This window comes from Lepisosteus oculatus, chromosome 19 (assembly GCF_040954835.1).
Source record: "Lepisosteus oculatus isolate fLepOcu1 chromosome 19, fLepOcu1.hap2, whole genome shotgun sequence".
NCBI classification, from domain to species: Eukaryota; Metazoa; Chordata; class Actinopteri; order Semionotiformes; family Lepisosteidae; genus Lepisosteus; species Lepisosteus oculatus.
Window position 1 is genome coordinate 16,408,802 of NC_090714.1, and position 20,912 is coordinate 16,429,713.

General features: G+C 41.2%; 2 protein-coding genes across 7 annotated transcripts in view; one reads left to right on the forward strand and one right to left on the reverse strand.

The window, feature by feature from the left end:
- The window catches only part of dnah3 (dynein axonemal heavy chain 3), a 52,135-nt gene extending 40,560 nt beyond the window's left edge, over positions 1-11,575 (reverse strand). The window contains exons 1-8 of one of the 3 annotated variants that reach the window (XM_069180710.1): positions 11,557-11,575; positions 11,017-11,066; positions 9,368-9,469; positions 6,032-6,254; positions 5,478-5,547; positions 4,954-5,134; positions 2,408-2,597; positions 427-622 (exon numbers count right to left, since the gene is read on the reverse strand). In XM_069180710.1, the coding sequence (XP_069036811.1) occupies positions 427-622; positions 2,408-2,597; positions 4,954-5,134; positions 5,478-5,547; positions 6,032-6,254; positions 9,368-9,469; positions 11,017-11,055 (1,001 nt within the window). In that variant the 5' untranslated portion in view covers positions 11,056-11,066; positions 11,557-11,575. Of the gene's footprint in view, positions 1-426; positions 623-2,407; positions 2,598-4,953; positions 5,135-5,477; positions 5,548-6,031; positions 6,255-9,367; positions 9,470-10,863; positions 10,989-11,016; positions 11,179-11,556 lie in introns of those variants that run through there. The other 2 variants (XM_069180709.1, XM_069180711.1) reach the window with 2 other exon arrangements.
- Positions 11,576-12,946: 1,371 nt separating this feature from the next.
- On the forward strand, positions 12,947-20,233 carry LOC102687655 (lipid droplet assembly factor 1-A). 4 transcript variants are annotated; one of them, XM_006637335.3, is made up of 5 exons: positions 12,947-13,123; positions 13,925-14,101; positions 15,041-15,209; positions 16,040-16,178; positions 18,416-20,233. In XM_006637335.3, the coding sequence occupies exons 2-5, from the start codon at positions 14,006-14,008 to the stop codon at positions 18,513-18,515; spliced, it is 504 nt and encodes a 167-aa protein (XP_006637398.3). In that variant the 5' UTR covers positions 12,947-13,123; positions 13,925-14,005; the 3' UTR covers positions 18,516-20,233. The 4 variants fall into 4 exon arrangements, with proteins under 4 accessions (XP_006637398.3, XP_015215551.2, XP_015215549.2 ...); XM_015360065.2 differs by having other exon boundaries at positions 12,962-13,052; XM_015360063.2 differs by lacking the exon at positions 12,947-13,123 and adding an exon at positions 13,172-13,263.
- Positions 20,234-20,912: the final 679 nt, after the last annotated feature.

The following is a 20,912-nucleotide window of genomic DNA, read 5'->3' on the forward strand; positions in this document are numbered from 1 at the left end:
TAAACAATCACAGCAGAAGTACAACAATTTCTTTTTGCTGTGGCAGGTCAAGATTTCCTCAGTATTGCTGGAAAGGTAATTTGACGTGCTAGAGAATGTTGCTTTAGGTATAGAAGAGGAATGGAGTTTCTTATTCATATTTTAGTTTCTTGTTATATTTATATTTCTCAAATGTCTAGCATTTACAGACCAACCAAGTGAGCAAACGGGGCTTAATGTCATCCTCCAATATATTCTTTTGTTTTGCCCTATGCAAGTAAATTTCCCTTTATTAATGTTACAAAACACCACAGAAAACCAAACTTATGTTTGCACGTAAAAGCAAAACAGACATTTCACTATGAGACTCTGAGACTGTGAACTATCCACATGATGTTTTTGCAGTATAATCTCTGTAACTTGCAAGCCCACGGGAGGAGTCCTTACTCAGTGTACCACAGCTGCTGCAGCTGTAGCATCATGGGGTTGACGGTAAAGAGGTGCTCGGTGATCCAGGAGTGTGCCTCTCTGTAGCCGCTGCTCCACGGCACCGGGGCACGGATTGTTCTCGGACTAAACGGGCACGGGGTGCTCGCAATAAACAGCCGCTGTTTCTCCGAGGGGTCTCTCAGAATGTAGTCCACTGACACCCAGGATGAAAAGGAAGGAGAGGAGGAGAGAGAGAGAGAGAGAGGAGGGAGATCAGAACAGAAAAACATACTTTTACAGTGCTTCTGACAAATCCAACACAAAACTTCATTACAGCACAGAAGAGAGGTATTTAAAATTTTAGATCTCTGGAAATATTTATTCAGGGACTAAAATGAGGTTTCGCAATGCAATGAGCTACACTTCACGATATCTCATAAAATATACTGACATATATATATATATTATTTATAGGCTTCATATGAGGACTATGTGTCCTCTTAAAGCAGAATAGAATGGAACATTGTGGGTTTGAGAATACAAAGAATATGAATGGTATAATAATAATCCCTTCTATTTATACAGCACTTTTCATCTTATAGGATCTCTTCCAGTTGACACACGGGGGGGACCCACATCATCCCCCACCAGCAGCCCCGCTGCACTGCCGTTCAGGCAGAGAAGTGAGAAATGGATTCACTCATTGAATTATGGGGGAGATTTGGGGGGGGGGGGGCGGATTAGTCCGGCCCGGAGGGGAATTTAGCCGTGACACTGCAGACACTGCAGTTAACATCCCTAATTTTACGGTCTGTGACGCGGGATCTGTCATGATCCCGGTTTAACGTCTCATGCAAGAGAACGGCACCTCCTACAGTGTCCCCAGTCAACAATACTGGAGCAGAGGTATGAAAATCCAGGTCCAGAGGAAAGAGCACCACTTACTCGTCCATCTAAGCAGTAATCTGCTGCTTGCAGGTCTCCCACCCCAGTATTGACCACGTATGTAGTTTTACTTAGATTCTGAGCTCTGACCATTGTCTACAGGGAGGTACCGCTGCTGACACTTAAGGTAACCGTGTCATTTGGGCTTGCAATGATGAAAAAAGGAAATCATCTGGTACAGTTTTCAGCCTAAATATTAATATAATTTAAACAGCATAAAACTAGAACAACAGATTAGCCTTTTCTGACATCACAACCCTCTTTGGTTATGGCTGCAAAGCACAGCATCTGCAGACGAATCGCCTTCGTTTGAACTGCAGGGCACGTCAAATCTCTTAGCTCAGGCAACAGTTTTAAGCAGCTGCAGTAAACACCTTCGATAGAGGGTTCATGGCAAGGAAATGCATAGCACAAGGGCTACGCATAGCGTGACCAGTCAGAACTGAGATACGGCAAACAGTATCCTGTAACTTATCCCTGTGAATTAATTACCACAGCTTACAAAACAAGGCTAGCATAAAAATCGATCTCTCTGTCTTGTCTGTAAGCTGAATCATGCCAGTTGTCATTCAGATAAAAAAAAACATGCAGTTTTTCTGACAAACTATTTTTTTTTAAATTTGTACTTCGACAATTACAGTGAGAAAAAATGATAAAAGAGAAAATACATATGACTTTCAGGAAATAAAAAGCCTATCAGAGCCACCCCTTAAATAAAAATCAAAATGAATAAATACATGATTCACAATTATTTAAAAAATCTGTTTATATGAATGATCAAACTGAATGAGCAGTAATTTGTTTAATATCTAATATTAATACTAATAATTATTATTCATTAGAATTACTAATATTCTCTACTTTTGTCTTCAACGTCCATCCACTGTGAGATTGGTACTGGAAATTATCCACAGCTGAACAATTTTCATCTAGTTATGAGATTTCATTTCTGTATTAATGCTAAATTAAAGCTAATGCTACTGCCACTACTACTACTATTAACAGTACGACTCATACTGCTACTACTAATAATAAAATACAGAGCCTGTCTCACCAATGGCTTTCCTCAGACTGAAATCATAGTCTTTGCGAATCTCCTCAGTAAGCCTTGCTTGTAAATGTTCCAGCTCAGGATTGGTTTCTAGTTGACTTGGCAAAAGCTGCAGAATGCGCATCATCTGTTGTGGGTCTTGGGCAGCCAACATGTGACTGTGCACACCATGGTGGATATAGTAGAGATACCGCTGGGGACAGAATGAAGAAAACAATAACAGCCGCATTCAATTACTGTTACAATAAACGCTGGGCAAGGCATTCAAATCACCGCTGACTTACACATTGAAGAGAAATCTTCCGATCTGCACCTTTATCTTTCAAATAACATAATACCACATATATGTACACCTTATACTGCACAAAGCTTTCAGAAGAATTTCTGAAGATAAGCCATATAGTTCTTTTTACTGGACTCAGAAAAGGGTGAATATAAATGTTCATGAGAAATATGTTTAATTAAAAATGAACACTTGGAAACCTGCTTCTTGGAATCCAACATTTTTTTTGCCGGCAGAAGACGGAAACAGTAGCTCCGTTTGGGTGAAGAAAAGGGTGTTTTGTCAGGACAGGTACACAGTGTGTGTGACAACATTGCAACTGAAAAATGGTCAAAAAAGCAGGCCGTTCACCTCATATGGCATCAGACCACCGGGGAATTAGTACAGTAACTTTCTCTTTTGAGTCTTTCAGAAATGCTGTAACATTTGCTGTTACAGAGGTGAATTTTATTTTCTAGCCTTGTATAAACAGTTGCTCTTTCTATATTCATGGTACAATGTCCCTTTCAATTGTAGAACATGATCATTTAAAGATGTCTGTGTCTTGCTAGGGTGTGCTTCCACCAGAAGGCAAAACTATGGATTAATCAGCAAAGTCAAAGTCAAAGCCAAGACGGAAAAGGTATTGGCAGTTTTATGGTTTATGATTTGGAGCATACATCATGCCAGCTGCAGATTAAGCTCTGGACCATCTTCTGGCATTACTATGAATTAACATACACAAAGCGACACAGATTGGACTTCTGTCACGGGAAGCTGGAAGAGTTTTACTATTGCAACATGAGCCAGACAGACATAATTAGGTAAATTATTTTCCTAAAGAGATTTGCACAGATCTTATATGCTGCTGCTGAAAGATACTAAAAAATAATAATAATGGCGATGGCCCTGAAAAATTAGGCTGATGAGCAACGCACAATCATTATTCTGCATCTCCCTTAAGAACAGTTTGCATTAAAGCCAAAAATACTTTCACATTACCCTTCTGCACTGCTATTATTTGCATAGCAATGGCAAAGCATTAATTTATCAATAATTTCAGTTAGAAAAAATGCTTGATCTCCGCATGAAAATCAGCCTGTGGAGTTTTTCCTTGCTTGCTTATAGAGGGGGAAAAAAAGCCATTTAGGAAAGTCAGATCTTCTCAACATCAAATGACTTCTCTCTTCACAGAGCCCTTAAGAGTATAGCAAATTGAAACAATGCCAAAAATGGAAGATTTAAGCATTAGGTACACAGCATGATCCTCAGGATTTGTCCCACACTGAGAGCCTGCATGACAATTTGTGTGTGATTAGTAACCCCCAATCCCTAATATAATCAAAATCAAAATATAAATTTCATTGCTCCTTTCTGCTATAGCACAGCTCATGAAGACCTATAATTTAATTAGATAAAACTCTTATGACAAGGTTTTATGTCCCAGTGCAAAATGGGTGGCAAAAAGATCTGGATCACGTCTGGAACAAACACCAAGATTTTTAGATTTAAACCCAGGAAAAAGAAGAAAAAAATCTGTGCTTTTGAAAACTGCCCACAACTAACAGCATAAGCAGAATGAAACAAGGTGAAGGTCTGTTAAAGCAGTAATCTTTTTGTCCACTCAAAATAAATTTAAAATAAAAATGTTAAGAAATAATATATTAAAAAAAGATATGACTCATGCAAGGAAGAAAATATTGTAAAAAGAAAAGAGCGGTTTTTGACAAAGCAACAAAAAATCTTCAACAGACTGACATGACATTTGCTGTGATATGGAACGCTTCTGATAGATGAAAAGTAACACTCAGTAAGACTGCGGGTCATCTGGCATCTTGTATTTTCTAAACCAATCACGCTGCCATGGATGGAACAGCCTTTAAACACAGGCATCCACATTAAAGAGAAACATACACCTCCAAAAGCCAGCATATCAAACATACTTTCAGATTTTTTAACACAAAGCACGGGCTTTATCTAACAGCTGGTCCAACTTTTTCATTTGAACTTCTTAAGTAAACTCCAACTGTCTAACTAATCTAATGTACGCAGGGATACTGAAGCACGCTGCCGGAATACAGCAGCAGAAAAGAATGACCATGAATTCCTAAGCCGAGACAGGAGCTAACGTGACTGCTGCATGATCACCATGAATCATTCAGCGGATCGGAATCATGAGATTTTTATTGGGTGTGATATTAAAAAAATGCATGACTTATTTCTGCCTTAAGAACTATGTACGGTCCAGTAGGAAATGTATTAATTAAGCGGATGAAGAAGAACATACTTCTAGGTCCCTCTGTGACGGCTCTCCTTCCTTCTGGGACGTCTCCACCTCCCGACCTCGTATGATGTGGAGCTGCTGGGTGGGAGTGAGGGGGCGGCTCCCGGGAGGAGCAGGAGACCTGCGTTGAAGCCTCTGCCTCGTAGAATCGGGCACAAGGGAGACCCTCTTCTCGCTGGATTCCCTGTGAAGTTGCAAAGGGGCAGAGGTACAGTACCAGGACAGGGCTGCCCAAAAACCGCCATGTGAAGTTAAACATATGTCATGATCACAAAGCAACCAAGATCGATGCCCAACACGTGCCCCATCCCTCCACCACCACCAGCTGCAGCAGAAGCTTGCTTTCATACTCTGGGTTCGATTAAAATACTTTTATATCTAAATTCAACAATGCATGCAGTGAAACAGCACTTCCATGCCACCAAGAAGTGGTGCCGGACGACGCACTGTCAGAGGAAAGTGATGGGATTTGAGAGTAATGACTACTGCTGTTTTAAATGCAGCTCAGCCACCTGCAGAACCTCTACCTGCCAGCTGAAGCCCTGCATTGTGACGTAAGCTTCAGTTTCTTCTCCACGGGTGGAGACACTTTTAAAGCTAGAATGGGCACATTAAGGAGCAAAAATGACTGCAGCAAATGCACACAAATACACTCAATTGGATTTAACTGCTCTCTTCCCTTATGAACGATCTTCAGCTCTCACTCTTTGGCAGGGGGGAAAAACAGCAAAAGTTCATTTTGATTGCAAATGGGTTTCTGAATCCAAATGCATGTCTGTATTTTCTTCTCAGTGATAATCAGTGTTATAAACACAGCTATACAGAGCGTAAGCAAAGCACAGAGTATTACAGTCAAGGACAAAGACTAGTGATAATTTATGGAAGGATGGAACGGGCTTGATACAATTCTCAAGCTTGTTTCCACATAGAAAGAACTTTGCCAAATATGCTGCTTTCAGTGCATGATAATTTTGATGTTATGCTGTTAATGCGCACGATATCTGCTCAGAGTAAAGAATCTCTAAAGAGGTCCCTATGCCCGACAGGCATTCTGTTTTATGAAGCTGGATCAGAAGGATACGTGACAAGGGTCTGGCCCTGGGAGAGCTCTGCGAGGTGCTGCGAGGGGAACTGGGGGGTCTCTTATGCAGCTTTCTGATCTTGAGGTGGCAGGCTGTGGGGGTGTAGTTGCTCCCTATCGATTCACTGGGCGTCCTGTGGTGCCATTGCTCCTTGAAAGGAACAGCCAGGGTCCAGGATGTGTTCTGGAGGATCGGAGGATGGTGGCTGTGCCTGAGAACAATCTGAGGAAGAGAAGAAAGAAACGGTCAACCACCATCGTAAAAAAACTGCACTGTAACATCTGTGTGCAATCATATTTGGTGTAAATCTGCAGCAGGCAAGACTCCAGTCATGGAATTTGTAGGTGTATTACTTTCCCTAGAATTCTTACATGCAAACTGATGGCTATCTTTCATGTGGCAGATTGTCATCTTAAATTCTGAAATTTGTCATCAGATTCTGACACTGTATTATATATATTATTTATATTTACATTATATTTGTATTAAAGGGCGTAGACAGTGTACAAAGAGTGGTGCTGTTTCTATTGCCCGCATTGCTTAAAGTAATTAATTGATTGCAGTTTTCCATCCATCAATTTTCCAATAATTGCTTAATCCAAAACCGGATCACGGAGATCCAGAGCCTATCCTGGCAAACAATAGGTACGCGGCAGGTTATACTAGCGTACACTCAGGACACGCCACCTCTCACTCAGCCACAATCCGTTACACACAATCTGGAAGGTCTAGACTCTCTGTCAAGGATCTGTACGTTTTCTTTTGGTTCAGTATTCACTACCACAAAACATTTGATAATGTGCTATTAGTAGCTACAATCACAGTGGTCATTGGAGGTTATGCCTAGTCTCACAGCTTCCAGAACTACTTTCATATTCATAGTCTGTTTCGGAATAATTACAACATGCTACACTAATAAATACTACTTTAAGCTTTGGTGGTGTGGAAAATGACTTATTAATAATATGGGACATCATTTCCATTTAATTGATCATAATTCAGTACCAGAGTGGAGCTAAAGTGCCCTAGTAATGAAGTACTTCTATCAGTATGCACCAGAGCTTGCTAGAAGAAAGTTTGCTGTATATATTATTCAGATTTCAACTCTTCATTCACTGAACTTTAAAACAAACAAATCTGCAGTCACAGAACGAACAGAAGCTGATACTGTGGTGCTGGCAGGAGTACTAAACTCACAGCTTTTTCACATGCCATAGATGGACTGAGGTGCACAATTAAGCCTAACTCAAATTATTGCTGTATGGAAAGCATGGCAATTTGTGTATCTAACATTAACTACCCCATTTCGGTAGAGAAAGACAAAAAATACATAAAGCCATAAAGGACACAGGAGAAAATTAGCTAAGTTTAATTAAATGGGTTATCTCTTTAGTCGACCACAACACTTTTTTCATCCCAATGCTGTTTTTTTTTTCACGAATGACTCTACAACAATATCTGCAGAATGACAAAATACCATCAGCAGACAAAGTGTGGGGGCTGTATTTACCTTTTGTACACAGTGAAAACACCTAATGCAATACACAATGCATAATACGGTCTGCTGACCTTCCAAAATGAGCCTCTCTGAAGATAATTCTCGGGTTTATGTTTTCACTGCTGCAAATCTGTTCCTTCAGGTATCCAATGGAGTACAGGAAGTGACCAGTGTAGGCTATTATTTTTAGTGTTTCCTGAGAAACAAATTAAGACCACCTACAAATGTTGCACCACCATGCCAGTGTGATTTAGAGGGCTCACTTGCTTACAGAATCACTTCCAAGCTAAATTTGTCTCTTTAAAGAAAAGCTCAATGCCAGTATCACATCACGATGGAGGTTGATAACAAAGACATTGCTGTAGGTTTGTCTTTATTTACTACTGCATGTTCATTTCCCTTCATACACAGTACAAGACTGTATTTCCGTTGTTTTCTGATTGGATGCCTGTATCTCTCCTCATTTATCTTTGTGCATTTCCAAAAAATACTGTAAAACGTGCTGTCAGAAATGCTCTTTCTTGCCATAACCTTTTATCCGGTTTGGAATCCCAAATCAACTCAGTTTAAAATTTCAGGAATTTTCTTCCGGAAAGCAGACTTTGTAGGATTCAGACAGCCAAAGAGAAACAGAAGAGGGCAGAAGGGGTGGAGGCTGTTTTACAGGTACACACAAATTGGAGCATGTTTTAGGATGCTGCCTTCATAATTTCTCTTCCAGGGCTTCTTCCCGCCTGCAACGAGCTTCCTGATACGATTTACTGGCAAGTCAGAACAAAGGGAACAAATGAAACAGGGCCTGATAACAGCCTGCTTCCAATGCAGATTGCTCCTGCTTGGCGTAAGCCCGCTTACAAAGGCAAATTAAGTTGGGCATTCAGCCTAAGCTCACAGAGTCGAGTGTTAATTAATTTCTTTGAAAATGTGGAAGACATGGCCCTCCAGTGTCTGCAATTCAGTGCACGGAAATGCACATCCAGTCGACTAATTAATTAAAAGTTAGCAATTACAAAAATTAACAGCAACAAAAGAGAACTAAGACAGAGGGGTGGAGGCAGGGCTGTCAGGCTTTACATCTAGGACTATTCCAATTTCTTTATCATATAATTCCTTCTTTTGAAGCATATAAATTACCATCTGACGCACCCACCATGCTACTATTCAGCACATTAAAGTCCCATTAATGTGATTCCTCCTTTGCAGCACCCAATACCGTGCTGCCACATTTCACATAAAAAGGCTTAGCACATCTGAAAAGATGGCTTATTATTAACATTCTCAGGCTATTCTACAGCGCGAGAGTCACACTGGAGCTCCTACAGCCTGCTAAAACGCTTATTTTGAATTACAAAAAGAGTTTTGCACAGATTTTATTTGAACCGTTTTTCTTTCCCATTCATCAAAGATGCACCTCTTCTTTGAAGCGCACATCACCGAAAGCTCACCCCCTCGAATGCAACGAAGGCTTATGTTGTGGTAGAGCCATCGTTACCAACATTTCTGACAGTGTTACACACCTCTATTTTCATACTTTTGACTATTTTGTGCTATGTAAAGGATGGCAGAAGCCAGGGCTGTCCCAATAAAGTTACCAATTACTGCTGCAAACATAATGATTCGCTAAAATAAATGTTATTCAGTGTTTTACGGTGTACTGTGCACGCTCCAACAATCACGTGGGTTAGCGTTAGAATAGTTTAAAGTGCATCATGTCAATTGACGTCATTCAGTTGGCGTTTACTCCTCTTTCTGCACATTTCGGAGTGAAAGTGCCGAGGGCCTACGCACACCACAATCCGGCCCTGGCACCATGAGCTGGTCAGCTCCTGCAGCTCACCTGGTAGAGCTCAGAGGGCTCTGCGGGAGAGGACACGGGCAGCGGGGGCAGTCCAGGTAATCCCCGCGAATGGCTCATGTTGTGGATGGAGTCATCTTCCATCTGTAATCAAACGAGAAGGTCGCTGAAACACAGTGGGGTCTGTTTTTCTCCCGAGCGGGAATGGAAGTTTGAGGAACATGAACGCAGAATGGTTGCAACCTGGGTGAGGGTGTTCTCGGTCCCTAGTTAGAATAACGCATTAAGTTATCATTTTATCAAGCTGCATTGGTTTACCCCTGCATATATAAGGGACCCTTCTGGAACCATAGGCATCATACATTATAAAGACTTGTGTTGTTGTTTTGCATATTACGGCCTTGCAATTTCAGGATATTTGCAAGGGCAAAATTGTCAGAATCAAAGACTGAATCTCGAGAGCCAGTCTTGAAGAGCCTGGTTTCGGAAAAGTGTTTCACATAAAATTGCTTTCTGCACAAATTTACATGAGTGGCACAGCTGTATTCATTTCAATGGTCTTCTTCATTTCCCGCTTGTTCCTCCACAAACTAATTTTTGAGGTGGGCCTGAGTGTCGGTGCCTGCAGTACCGCAGATCCTTAAAACCTTTCATGAAAAGAAAAACACCAACAAACAAACAGAAGTGTCATCTGGTTCTTTGTCATACTGGAATTGTAATAGTGGTCACCCTCTCTTGGGAAGTGCTTACGAGACACCACTTCAGAATCACAGAATATTGATCAGTACCAACACTTTTCAGTGACTTTTTCTAATTTTTTGGAGTGATCTTGAGATTTCTGTTTAGCAATATTGTGTATAGAGTCACGACATATTGTATATTGAATCAAATAACAAAATTGTATTCCAGAGAGCAACCTCTTCATGGCTGACTGAACACCATCTCTGCTGTAAAATCATGGTAAAGTAATAGAAGGTGGCACATAAAGTACAAAACAAGTAAACATAATGCTTATAAATGTGGTTGGACAGACAGCAGATGCAAAAATGGAATAAGGAAGGACAGCAAAAGAGGAATTAAAATCCATACTGATCTGAAAAGGGCACTCATATCAGAGGAAAACAGATATGACAGTGGCCTGTACAGATGTACGTGAACATGAAAAATATACAGAGAGAACAAACTGGCTTCACTCTAAATCCAGACATTAAGGTTATCAGGACATTAAACCTGATGGCCTCCTTTCAAATCCAGATCTTAGGATTTTTAGTTTAGTTTCAGCTCCAAATACAATGGTTTGTGGCACAGGATGTTGTTAACAGCTCAAATGCAGCATGTGTCTTAAACACCACGCCAAACCTCCCAACTTGGAAACCTCAACTCTGAAATAAAAATGTCATCACGCTTTTAAATAAATCCTTACGTGCTTCAAACGAGTTAATTCCATTACTGAAGATGGAAACTTTAAAAACAAACTTAATGTTGTCAATTCTTTCGGACCATTCTTTAAAAAAATAGATCACTTCCTTGAATCCTACCTGCTTTAAGCGCTCCATTTGGTAAGGCAATCCAGAAGGATAAACAGAAATTACATTTGTTAACTTATTTCAGGAACTTGAAGTTTGATTCCTCGACGCTAAGACCGTTCTCTTGAAAACCGAGATCGGCTGCCCTCACAAAGGTGAGTTTACCTGTAACTCGTAGCGCCGTGGCGACAGTGACATCTCCATTGTGCGCTGTCCTGTTTCAGGAGTAGTATTCCAGGTCAGGTTTAAAATATTAACAATCACACTTTTGGCAGGAAACAACTGTTTTTGCGGTTACCGCTTTTAAAGAATCGATCCATACTTGTATATTCAGAACCTACTGTCGTGTAACATTCTTAGACAACGGCAAAATTTTACAGCAAAAGTTTTTTTTTAACTTTTAAGACAATATTATAGCAAGAAAATAATACTAGGTATTATTGATAGTAGTATTTTTTTTACTTTTCAAAAGAAATATCCGTCCCCCCAAAAATATATTGAAATGCGTCTGTATAAAATAAAACTTTCTACCTGTCATACATGTAAAGGCTGTATTAAGAATTTAAACCTACAGTTTCAATTTATAGGAGCCCACCTAGCTCGAATAGTACTTTGTACTAGAAAGAAAATATTGCTCATTATTAAGAATTTCAAAGTTTATTAATAGTCTGCATGCCTTAACTCAGAGCTGTAAAAGTTACCTACAGCTATCTGTTGAACTTCACTGTAAACATCCGGGACCAAGGTTGCCCGTGGTTACTGCATACTAGTTGCCGGGATACAGATTCTCCGGCCTTCCTGTTTTGAGATTGTTTAAGCACCACCGAAACCCTTAAGACTAAAGGTATATTAAATATACATATGATTAATTTGGAAGAAGAGGCATATTTTAAAACAATGTTCGTACAGAGCCGTCATCATCGTTCCTTATTCTCAATTAAATCCTACAATATTTCTCGATGGGAAAAACAGACGGTTAATAAATCACACACAAATTGGTACTTTGTAAGTCTCGTCCCCTTAAAAAGGCATAATTATGCTTAATTGATTACTAATATGCTTAATTGTGCATCAACTTAATAATAAAAACATCATTACTACTACTTGCAAAAGCTGAAATCAACAATAGATCAAGATGTTGAGGGTTTTTGCGGATATGACAGGAATACATTAAGTAGGTTTTGTCAAAGTTGTGCACAGCCTAGGCACATTTTCGCTGCTTTAGCTGCTATGACCCCTGTTGTAGATCATATCGTGTGTTCTTAAAATGCATTTTGAAAAGCCAAATCTGTTCGTTATTTTGCCCTTGTGTTAAAGGCAGGTGTGGAGTGGATTGGCAGATCCTTAAAACAGGCAGAATCCGTTCAAATCAAGGCTTCCTTTAAGATGGACACACCGGTTATCTTTGATCTAAAAACCCAATTCACTTCAATATCTCCGCGTGTTCTACTGTGACACAGCAGAAAGTACGTCTGAGACTATAATATAGCACAAAGGACGTGGATCACAATCTTCTTAGGGTTTTGACAACAGTGAAATCACCAAAGGTATGTGCCAGTAAAGATCCGCTCCACTAATTGAAGACTCGTCATTTAGTTCTCCGTTACCGTCCCGAATCAATAAAGGCTAATCAATAAGACTCGGAATCCACACAAGTTGCATTATGTATTAATAATTCGTATCCTATCCAGACACCACATAAATCACAGACGACGTCTGATTGGATGTGCAGTACATTACATATAACAACCAGCTATACGGACTATTTACTTGTTAGTAGTAACTAGTAACTGCGCCAAATGAGCAAGAATTTAAATTAGTTTTTTTTTTCAAAACATTAAAAACCTATGCCACTTTTCTTTACAGCTTTCTTGATCTTTTCTTTAGCTGCTATACGAGCTAAATGCCTTTGCTTAAACTGCTGCTCGTAACGATCACATTTAATCTTTTAGTTAAGTGAGCATTTCTGCACTGATGTATTATTACAATCATTATTCGTTTTAGTCAATACGGTGGGGGCAGGCGTGCCCCCTCGAAGGACGTTGCAATATAAATGATTATTTGCCGACCTCCAGAAACGAAGAGGTTAAAAAGGATCTGCCTTGGTCTCCTGTTTAAATTATGCGGTAGCTCTAGTTTCAGGGAGGCGGAAACTATGACGTTTAGACACAAAATAGACATTTAAAGCGGATACATGGGAGGTGTGTAGGTCTTAATTGCAGCAGAAATACGGTGGGAAACGGGAGGAAATAGGGTTTATGTTAAAGTCGGGGTAAGTCAAAAATTCATTCGGCTTTGAATAAATCTAGTTCGCTTGTAGAATGACAGACAGGCAGCTAACTGCGGTAGTCTGGGTTAATGACTCAAGGAACCGGAAATATCCGATAAACCGAGGACCCGAATGGCGAATTGGTACAGACTAACCCTTCGCATACAGCGATGAATTGGGAAAACACGTTTTATCGATCTCCTCTGAACGGTGATAAAGGCATCTGCCGCAAGATGATAGGGGCCTTCGCTCTCTTAATATACATTTCGCGCTTCTGAGCTGCGTTTGGAGGAGGCCCCGTTCTGGTGTAAAATCTGCAAAGCAGTAAAAGGTCTTTTTAAAAGCACTTTAATTAGCTAGGTACTTTAGATTTATTATACCTCTCGTGGAAGATCAAGGGCGGCTTGTAGTTTCGGGTGTACGCCGTAATGAGTGTTTTTTTTTTCCAAATCAATGTCAGATTTAATTAACTGTCCAGTGATCAAAACTGGGCAAGTGGACATCAAAGATGTATCTCTCTAAACTACAAGAATATTTTCTTGCCTGAACAGAAGTAGTGGCACAGCACTGCACCATACGTACTGTAATTTATACTGTGATATAAAGGGAATAACTATAGGATGTTGTCAGTGTCCATATGCGATGGCTGAGCCGTGCTTGGGCGGTTTTTTGAGGCGGCATGGTGAAAGCTGATCTTTTTGTTTTCAATTTATTTTCACGGTTAAAACAACAATAGGTTCTAACATATTACAGTATGACATATAATTGTCTTATAAGTGTCCCTTTTTCTTCACTTTGCTTCAGGTAATCCAGAAAGTTGGGGAAATCCTTTTCTCAGCAGGCAGCTGTGTCTTTCTCCTGCAGCAGATAACCCTTTTCTAGGAAATGTGGCCAAGCCAGGGCGTTTCACTACCGAAGGAGATGCAGCTGCTACAGAACCGTTTTAGTGCCATTTTGTACACCCTGAACAGCAACCCCAAGGTAAGGCTCTGTGTTAAGCTGGGGTGAAATAAGAGCACACCTGATTTCAGCAGGAGTAATAAAGGTTCCTGTGCACCAGGGCTGCCCAGCTCTGGTTCTGGAGGGGCTGGGTTCTTGGCAGGTTTGAGCTGATTTAACTGGCCGACAGCTGAACTGGAATGCAGTTCAACTGTCGGCCAGTTAAATCAGCTCATTCCTGCCTTAACTGGACAGATTTAGCAGCTTCTCCCAGCTCTCCAGGTGCCGGAGCTGTCAAGACCCTGTGAAAGAGATGATTATACTGTGCGATTTTCACAGTCTCGGGCAGTTAGCGCTGTGATGGGCCACATTTTGCCTACTTTCTCCCCTTATGAGAAGTTAATTGTGTAGAGATGTGGACTTGGACAGATCTCGTGGTGCAGTTTGCGCTACATGCCTCTTTGAATTTGATACAGACGTGGCTTCTGATGAATGTGTGCGTCTGAACCGTATCGATTTGTTCACGGCCTCTCAGAAGCTCAAGTGCGTTTTTTGTTTGCAGCCTGAAACCGATTAGAGCTACACTAACTAGTGGGAGTCTAGATGTTTTTCTATCATATGAACTTGAAAGAAAATTTAGGTTGGCAGCCTTCAATGTGCTTTATCGTGTTACCGTCTGTAACAAATTTGGCTAATTATGCTGCTGCAGAGGAATTTTATTTACATTTATTTACAAAAAGTTTCCACTTTGGTAGATGGTCTATCACCCCCCCCAGAAAGAAAGTACTTCTTAATTGGGGGGGTAGTTGAAACTGAATTGTTGTCCAGCTGGGACCTTTTAATAGGTTTAAGCCTCCTTCGCTCTCCTTATATCTGAAGTGTCGCATTAACTCCTGCTCTCCTGTTGTTACTTCTTATTTTTGCTTTCTGTGGGCTCTGTCTTACTAGAACCCGGCACGTGACCTCATTATCCCTCCTCAGGTGGCACAGTTCATGGAGACCCCTGTGGGCCGGTATCTGGACGGCCACCCTTTCTTCGTCCTGGTGCTGCTGGTGTTTGGTGCCATGGCGACGGTGCCCATTGGCCTCTTCATGACATTTGCCATCACCACCTTCATTACCGCGTCCATCGGCTTCGTCTTCTTGGAAGGTGAGTCGCTGACCTCAACCGTACAGCTCGACACCTGGCCGTTCTGGTCCATTCAGTGTGATTTACAGGCCTGTATCAAAATCACACTCTTGCATTGAGGACTCGGATCTTATGGTGCAATGCACCCATTACAAGGCTAATGCACATCAGCCGGAGTATTGAGCAAAACGGAAATGAACTTAGGAATGTCAGGGCACAAACGGTTCTGTGCTTACCTGTCTATGTAAAGTTTTTCAACTGTTGAGCAAAATAGCAACCCATGTTTTTAATGCAGCATCATAAGAACAAAATCTTTTTGTTTTTGTTTTGCTGTAGTAACCCTGGATCTCTTTGCACATGGCTATGAGGAACACAGTTGACATGAGTCTTGCTTAGTGTTCCATAGACTGCAAAACCTTTTAACGTGTCTGCTGCAGTACAAAAGGTTGGATTGGATTGCAGTGGAATTAGGTGCATGGCACTGGAACTGCACTGTACATATCATTCAATAAGTAATAGCATGTACTTGTGCAGTAAAACAGACCAAAGTTCAAGTCCTTTCTTGAGTAAATTGACATCGTTTTCTTTGGGTTGTGTTTTTGCCTTTTTAATGGAATGTCGGTGCAAGTGCAATATTTTGTTGTTAACATTTGGTCTTTGTTTTATGCATGTTTGAAATGCAGAGAAGGAATGGATACCTACAAGGCATTATGGCTCCCCAGGACTGGAGATGTGCACCCCTATATTAGGCGATAGTTTAACGATAGTGTGTTTCACGGTGACTGAACAGGGGAAATAAGAATGACCGACTAGTGCAGCACCTGTAGTAACCTGTGCATTGTTCCTGCCAGGGTTCCTGCTGTCTCTCGGGGGAATTGCACTGCTGTGTGTCCTCTGTGGCCTGGCTATCATTGCCTTTGCTGTGTCTGCCATCCTCGGTGCCTTCTACATCACTGCCACCAATGTGCTCAACTACTACTACAGCCAACGGTACGATACCCCTTAGGCACTGCCAGCTGTCTGCATGAGGACAGCTCTCCCTGTTCTTTACAGGTCTGTCGGGCGAGAGAGCATAAAAGCTCCATTTCTGTCTGCCAACAAGTGCAAAAGGCTAAAGATGTGCTGGAGCTCGAAATTAAAATGGTTTCTGCTTATTTATTTGTAGTTGCTAATTATGTTAATGGTTTATGCTGGTGGCTGTCCGATCTTGGTCCTGCATGGCCGGTGTTAAGTTATCTAATGGATGTCCATCTCTTTAAAGCGGCAGCACCTGAAGATCTGGGAGAAGCTGTTAAAACTGTCCAGTTGAGCCAGCAGCTCATTGATTTAGCTTGTTAAGAGTTGGAATGAAAACCTGCCGATACACGGTTCTACCAGGACCAGGGTTAGACAGTCATGGTATTACATGCAAACATAGTTGGCAAGTGCAAATAAAAAAAAACAAAACATTTTTATTTACAAGGCTTGCTAAGTGAGTCCTTACTTCCGCGGAAGAAAGACTAAGAGCACAAAGTGTGCTTTCACTTCTACGTTTAAATGTGCTTCATCATGCCCATGCTATTCTCCGTACTCCTGATTCTGCAGCTCGATGTACTTCTTGACATCTACTGACATTTCCTCAAGCACTGTTCCATCACCTGGGAATAATCCCTGCTCATTCTTCTGTCGGCAACAGTAATGTCGCACAGCTGCGATTCCACTAATGCCTTTAAGTGTGCTGTACAGATGTTTCCCGCAGACCCCCAACGCTAATTGAAAGGGCAGCAATTACACTCGTTTTCTGACGGATCACAGAGGCTGTTTGAAGCCTCTCAGAACACACAATTTTAGAGATGAAGCTCGGTAGTATGACAGATTATAAATTCAGCATGATTTTAATTGCTTTTCTTTTTTGTTCTGTGTAATCTATAGAGAATTTTCAAGAGATCAGAGAACTTTAAGGAGATAAGTAGTTGCAAATAAGAGGAGGCCATGTGGCCTGTCTGACTCTCTTGGGCTCCTCGTGACTAATTGATCCAAGCATATCTGCTTCAGTGAGTGATCCTTGTGCTTCTCCACTATTCCATCATCCCAGCTGGAGTATTCGGAAAGACACTGAGCCCCTCATTGTATGAGTTGCATGGGTGGAGGGAAAAAATATCTGGAAGTGTATCGTAATTGCTGATTACATAGAAATTCAATGATCACGTTGAAAAACTAAGAATTAATAACGGGGTGACTCAAATTGTTTATCTTCCAGTCCATTCCATTTAATTTCTTTTGCATTTTGAGCCGCTTCCTTATTTTATCATGTATGAATTCTATTAAGCAAAAGAAGGAGTCGTAAGAGTAAACCTGTCGACCTCGTATGCAGAGCTTAAGTGTCGGTTTATTGAGTGTGGCCCTGTGGCAGATTGAACCTGTGGCTGCTGGAGAGGCGCGCTGCGATTGCTGTCGGCGTTTCTTTTCCTCCCGATATGCCCACTGAGTGAGATTGGGAAAACTCACAAGCACAGAGAGGTAAATAGATGCAGCCTCACTTAGCTGGCGCAGACGTTTCATTGCAAAACAAAAGTCAATGAGGCGGGAGGTGGTGAAGAATCTCTTTGGGAGAATTAATTTCTCCCTGTCTGGAAAGGAAAATTACACTTCCCACACACAAACAGGCTGCCTTTCGGCTGCAGCAGGGGTGCATAACCCTGTCTTGGAGTGTCGGGAGGTTTGTGGTTCTTCTTCCAGCTGATGCCTGACTGAATTTTTTTTATCTGCTTAATTGGACAAGTTGAAGCCTTTCCTTGTTCTTGAAAAGCTGGAGATTGAAAGAGACCTATAAACCATCCTGGGCAGCAGGCCCTAAGGAGCTGGTCTGGGCTCCCCTGCTCTGCAGTATCATTGTTCTTTGGCCAGCTTGAATATGCCTAACGTACTTTTTCTGACTCTGAGGGGACAGGAGCACACAAGATATCATCTTGGGTTCTGACAGTGCCTTTGTTTGATGAGCCACCCCTGTAATTTAAAGCCGACATCTGGGGGAAAAAAAAACGTTTAAGCCCACGTTTCTGTGGATTTTGCTCAAGACAAATAAACAGCTCATGTGTGCTGCTGATTTCGGTAAGGGGAAGGTACGGCAAGCGATCCGTTTGTCTGGGCGTGTTACCAAAACGGAGTACGAGAGTTCGACACCCCTGCGCTAGAGGATGGAAGAGATTCATTGGTGCATTTTTGTTTGTTTGTTTCTTCTCGTGAAGCTCTTCCACCACCAAGCAGGACCCTGCGGGCAGTCCCTCAAGGCCAGACCCGGACTCCTCACCCGTAAGCCCCGAGCCCCAGAAACCGAAGGGGCAGTAGACCAGCGAAGGAGAGCGGAACCACCAAGCCCGCTACCCCAACACCGGCCCACGCCCGGTCTCCGGCCCCGTCCTCCATGCGCCCGCGGAGTCCGCCCCCAAAACGTTCCAGCTCGCAGCTCTCGCACTTTCCCTTCCCCTTCCAGCTCTGAGAAAATGAGACTAATACTGTCCTAGCGTCTCGCTTATAACCTGGTTGGAGTGAGCCCGAGTAGGAGTGGTATTCCCTGTGAGGACAAATGGAAAAACGAGCTCCAGTAGCGGGAAAGGGAGTCTTACCCCTGCGCGCCGCGGGAGACATGGACGAGCATGTTGTTGAAAGCTCTGTAGTATGTTTCTGGAGATGTTGTTTTTTTTTTCCCTCCTTTCATAGGCAGTCTTTATTTATCAGAGCAACTGACTTTCTATTTTATTTGTAATCTACTGCAAGGAAGTGCCCCTGTTTCTTGGGTTGCTCTATGTTATTTACACTTACGCAAGCATAGTACTTAATGTTCATTTACCCATTAGTACACATGAGTTCACATTAGAAGTGGAAATAATTTCACTTCCAGTTTTAATTGAATGTTTTGTCCTTGACGAAATGGTACTAATGCAGATCTAACATCATTAATCAACAGCACTTTATAACTCTCTAAAATGAAAACTTCTATATTGTTACTGCTGAATCAGTATTTTTGTACGGTTTTTATTCACCAGCATACTATGAGTATAAATTGAGAAAATATTATTGTAACTCTCCAGTGACTGTGGGGAAAAAATATATTTCACATTTAATGAAGTGAACATTTGTCATGCACAAACCTAGTATTCATCACTACACGCATAGAATGAAATGCCTCTTTTTAACTCCTGCACAGCAAGACTATAATGTACGTGTTCACCTAAAAAAAAACTGCTCTTGCCTTCAAGGATACTCTTAATTGTTTATCGCAGTATTCCAACTACTTCAGTACACATAAGGCGAGGTTTTTCTCAACTTGCTAATTAAGAATTTGCTCCCTTATTCCTGACTAAACTGCTTTTTAATAGGTGGTCATTTGCTGATGAAGAAACACAGGTGGGAAGGATACTGAATCAAATATTTCCCAGAGCGCGTCAGTGCATTTTGTTAAGGTATCTTTTACTTTTACTTAAGTCCATTTTGTTAAGGTATCTGTTCGCGAGGTGTGCTGTCAGCTTGCATACCTGAATGAGGGCAGTCCTGCAGCTCCCTAATTACCACTAGGCTACTTTTTCTCTTTAACCTCTCTCCTATCTAAATAAAAGAAAGCAATCTTGCACAATCACAGTTTTCTCTTTTTGTGCGAACTGAACATATCTATTTACATGTAGTACGAGTGTGGCTCTGTCACAGACTTCATTTTGTTTCCATTGCAAATTGTTTCCACTCTTTTTTTTTACAAAGGGTGAAAGCTAATTTAAAAAAAGGTCCCCCAGTAAAAAATTGATATAAATAAGAGCCAAACTTGAACAAAAACTAGAAGAAAGGTTTACTGCAGCACTTAAATCAATGATTCTGGAGTAAATACCAGATTACATATTCTGCAGAAAACTAGTAGTTTTTATGTTGGAAAACAGACTGCCCCTGCAGAGTTTAATACATCCCTACTTGTGTCAGAAAGCCCCTTGATCTCTAGAGATGCTCAGAGAGAAATTTGTTTCCAAATGCCAGCTGTAATAATACAACTAAAAATAAAACATTATTCGCGTTTTCAATTGTTTTTTGTCTTCACTGTTTGGTCAGTTATTTCTGATTCCCTTCTGCTAAGGAAGAGAACCTCACCTGGATGAAAGCTTTTCTACTATTCCGTGTGATTCACAGCCATGATAGCTGGTTTGTAGTCTCTCAGCATTCTGTCCAGCTTGTGCTCATGATACAAGAAGGTCAAATTAAATATGTGACCTGCCTGTATATGCTGGTGTGTCTGGGCATAGGGCACAGACTTCAAGGAGTGCTCAGTGTGGTCTGGCACATTCTCTCAAGTAACGAATGTATTCTGCAGTCCTTACCTTTATTCCTGGATCTTTCTTTTTAAGAATTCTCTTGGTTGATCACTAAAACTGCTAACTGTACAACACTCTCACCTTGCTGTAGTCTTCCCAATGCTGGTTTATGATTTATGAAGAGTCACCGACAGCAAAGGACAATAGAACAAGCAAAAAAATTGTGATTTGGCAAGCTGACATTACTATGTGAATTTTCTTTATCTGTACTTTTTGTCCTGTGCTATGAGCAAACAAAAAGACTTCACGTTGAATTGCTGGTTTTCACTCTTCCGGAAGATATGAGTCACCGTATAGCTTGTAATTTATTTCTAAGGAAATACTTATCGCAAAACATGTCTTTGAAGTAATATTTAAAGGGACACCGATTCCAAGTTTTTTTAGGAGGTTA